Genomic DNA, 4,071 nt, shown 5'->3' on the forward strand with positions numbered 1-4,071 from the left:
TTATATTATAGATATGAATATTTTGTATTTAATATTTTTTATATATTAATATTTCTTATATATTATATATTATTAATATTTCTTCTATATTATTATATTTACTTAGGTATTTAAAAAAATGACAATGGATATTAATCTAAATCTTAATTAAACTTTATTTTCTCTATACAATAGAATGAATTATGTATACATAAATTTTTATGGAAAGAGTATATTATTCTGTTTCACAAAATAACAATAATTTGTTAGAATAAATCATTTTGTACACTTAACAATTAATATTACTTATATTAGTTTTTATTTTTACTAATGATCTATTGATCAAAAAAGATCATGAAATTAATTAAATTGATTTAAACATAGATTAATCAAATATAAGATCAAATCTAATTGACCTACAAAAGCATATAGAATAATTACATTAATGCATTGAAATATTACAATTATTAGTGTAAAAATAACTTAGCATTTGTTAACAGCCTTTTTTTGGCAAAAAATTTGTACACATATGTGTATATAAAATAGTATAATATTTATTATATTACTAATATTTATTATAATTTATTATAATTATAATATATTATAATAATATATTTTTACCAACCTATCCAATATGTATCTTTATTTGTTACAATTTTTTTCCATCCATGCCAAGGTGATTCTATATCTTGTTCTAATAATGAATTACAAGATTCTTCTTCTAAATTCATTTTATTTAATTGTTCAGTATATATCTTTGAATTTAAAATTTTTTCTCTAATAGATAAGGAATTTTTATCCTCATCCTCAATATCTTGATATTGTAATTTATCATCCATATAAACAACAACATCATTTTCTTCATTTGTATATTTATTGTATTTTTCAGCAACATTTTGTTTTAATACTTTTTTATTTTGACCTTTGTTATTATTATCTTCTATACTGAAATTAATTGGTTTAAATCCAATTGATCTTAAGCGAGCAATTTTTGTATCATTATCTGGGATATTAACAGGTACAAACGCAGATACTTTTTCAAGTGAACATTTATTTTGTCCTCTTATATTCAAAATATTACTTTTTAATGATATATTTGCATTCACAGGATGCTTTAGATTATATAAACCTGTACAAGATACAAATTTTTTATCAGACCGAGATATTGAATAATTATTACTTGCATCAGATTTCATAGTTTCATTCATTTCATATTTTGTATCTTTAAAATCACCATATTCTATTTTAATAAAAGTATATTGTTCATTATGAACATTATTTTGTAAGATATTATTTGATTTTAAATTTTTTTTTAATGGTTCTTTAAGAAGAGAGCATTGAGTAACAGCATCTGTTTTGTAGGATTTTGAAATTTTTTTTTCATAACAATTTCGCAATTTTTCATCAATTTTATTACATTTCGAATCTCTATGAATTGTATCTATTAATTTTCTTTTTCGATTTTTAATAGTTGTTATATTTTTACTTTCTATAATTTTAATATTTTTTTCTATATGTTCTGATTTTTTATTATTGATATTATCAATATCATTTTCGTTTATATTATTATTATTAATTATAGTTTTTTTTGCATCATTTATTTTATTAGAAACATTAAGATTTTTATTTTTTTGGCGCTTTATATTTAAAGTATCTGATCTTTTAATATTTCTAGTTTGATTAGTTTTAACACGTTTACAACGAGTTATTTTTGTAAGTTTATTTCTGCTTTGGTTAGTAGATCGTTTTGTTTTAACTTTACATTTATTTAATTTATATATTGTAGCATCAAAATGATCATATGATTGTTTTGTATATGCATTATTAATACATCGTAATCTTCTGTATCGTGGACCACGTATTTTAGGTCCAATTTTTGCATCTATTAATAAATTTGTAATTTCTCTTCTTTGTTTTTTATTTATATGTTTTTTTATTGATGAATCGATTGTTCTTACAGTTTGTAAATGCATTGTTTTTATTGAATTTTCAGCATTTTTTTTAATGTATCTTTTTGAATCTGATAGACAATCCATATTTTTATTTTTTAAATCTTTACAAATATCTATATTTCTTTTATTTTTTCTCGAATATTGTAAAATATCTGAAGATTGTATAGATTCTTTTTCAAATTTTTCACTATGTAACTTATTATATTTTATCATTTCTGATTTACTTTTTATTCTTCTAGATAGTTTTCTACATCTTCTAAATTTGTAATATCTTGATTCACTTAAATCATCTGAAGTAATTTCAAATTTAGTTTTACTTTTTATTTCTTCTTTGTTACTTTTTTGTGTTCCTATTTTATCTTTGATTTCTGATTTGATTGTCATTGTATTTCCTGCTTGTAATGCTATAGATTGTTCTGAAGTTATTCCTATCATATTACCCATTAATAATTTTGACAAAGGATGATTTTTATTATTAATTAAATAAAGGATTTTATCTGGTGTCAAGGAATCTAAAGAATCAATTGATTTCAATTCCTGTAATTCTTTTGACATCATCTTATATGCTGAAATTTCATTTTTATACATACAATTTGTTATATTCAACATATTAGTTGTATCGGATGAATTTATAGTACTGTTACATAAATCTTTAAAATCATTATCATTACTTATTTCTTTAGATGTAACATTGCATTCAAATCTATGATAAGAATTTGGATTTGTATTATTTGTATCATTATTCATTTTTGTATTAGTACTTTTAGCAAATTTTATTTTTATTGAATCTGGTTTTACTGAATTAAACGAAATATAATTAATACGTTTAGAAAATTCATTTGTCGTGATCGTTTGAGTTTTTCCATCAAAACTTTTATTTTTATCTTTGTTAGATAAATTCCAATTTTCTATGTGTTGATTAGTTTTGTGAACATTGAGTGATTTAGTTCTACGAAATAGTGACGAAGTATTTTTCTTATTATCATTTCGTATATTATGAGACGAATTATATAATCCTGTACGTATAGAAATATTTGTATTACGAGTTTTAGATCCTTTGTTTTCAATATGACTTAGTGACTTTTTTGACATAGTAGGTATACATGGTACATTTGATGTATATTCTGTATTTAATTTTTTAAATACATGACGAGTTACTATTGCACTTTTAGTTATATTTTTTCTTCTTTCATTTACTCTTTTATTTTCAATATTTTGAGATTGTGAAAATCCAAATGAATTTTCATGTTTCTCTTTTTGAACTGTAGATTCAGTACCATGAGAATATTTTTTAAATTCGTATAAATTTGATGCAGAATTTTTTAAGTAATTTTGTAAAGATATAGATGTAGAATGTAAAGTAGAAGTACAATTACTTATAGCTAAAGGAACTGGATTTATCCACAATGGTGGTTCTTGATCACTTAAACGTAACAAAGCAAATTTATAATATTTTACAGAATCTGAATTTATACCTATCCAAAATTTTGTTACAATGTATAAACCATCGTATCTATAACCTGTTTTAGGTGCAAATTCATTGAGCAAATTATAACTTCTGATTAATCTCACTGGTATTTGATTTTCATAATTTTTAATAAGTGGATCTTCATCTAATTTTCCAATAAAATATTTTTGTCCTGTAAGAGTGAGAGAATTACCCAAATCTATATCTTCATTTAAATTAATACTTGAAGTACAAATTGAAGTAACTCCAAATGGCCCATTTTGAATATTCTCATCAAAAGGATCATGAACACGATCCCTAGAACAATCCATACGAATACCCCACCATGAACCAGATGGAAATCCTGAGATGGGTCCATATATATAGCTTATAATCTAACATAAAATATCATAATGAAATTTCAAAATTTATATAAAAAGTTATAAGTAATTTCATTTTGAACTTACATTTTTTTTGCACCAAGAGTTTAACTGTACTTTTTCTTTGGTCGATTTCATTTGACATATGTAATTAAGTTTAATAAATAAATTTTCATAATCTTTTTTGCTTTTGATGTCTACCTGAAAAATATTTAATTTTAAATTAATATTATTTATTAATATATATTAGATATTATGTATTGATATATATATATATATGTATATAATATATATATATATATATATATATATA

The 4,071-nt window shown here is 21.5% G+C and overlaps 1 protein-coding gene across 1 annotated transcript in view; it reads right to left on the reverse strand.

Annotated features, from left to right (window-relative positions):
• Positions 1–490: 490 nt before the first annotated feature.
• Positions 491–4,071, reverse strand: part of LOC102673662 (uncharacterized protein MAL13P1.304-like) — a 4,314-nt gene continuing 733 nt past the window's right edge. Inside the window, exons 2-4 of the mRNA XM_031513227.1 lie at positions 3,846–3,959; positions 591–3,773; positions 491–541 (exon numbers count right to left, since the gene is read on the reverse strand). Coding sequence (XP_031369087.1) covers positions 597–3,773; positions 3,846–3,959 — 3,291 coding nt within the window. The 3' untranslated portion in view covers positions 491–541; positions 591–596. The remainder of the gene's footprint in view (positions 542–590; positions 3,774–3,845; positions 3,960–4,071) is intronic.

Source organism: Apis dorsata, unplaced genomic scaffold, assembly GCF_000469605.1.
Source record: "Apis dorsata unplaced genomic scaffold, Apis dorsata 1.3 scaffold_631, whole genome shotgun sequence".
Lineage (NCBI taxonomy): Eukaryota > Metazoa > Arthropoda > Insecta > Hymenoptera > Apidae > Apis > Apis dorsata.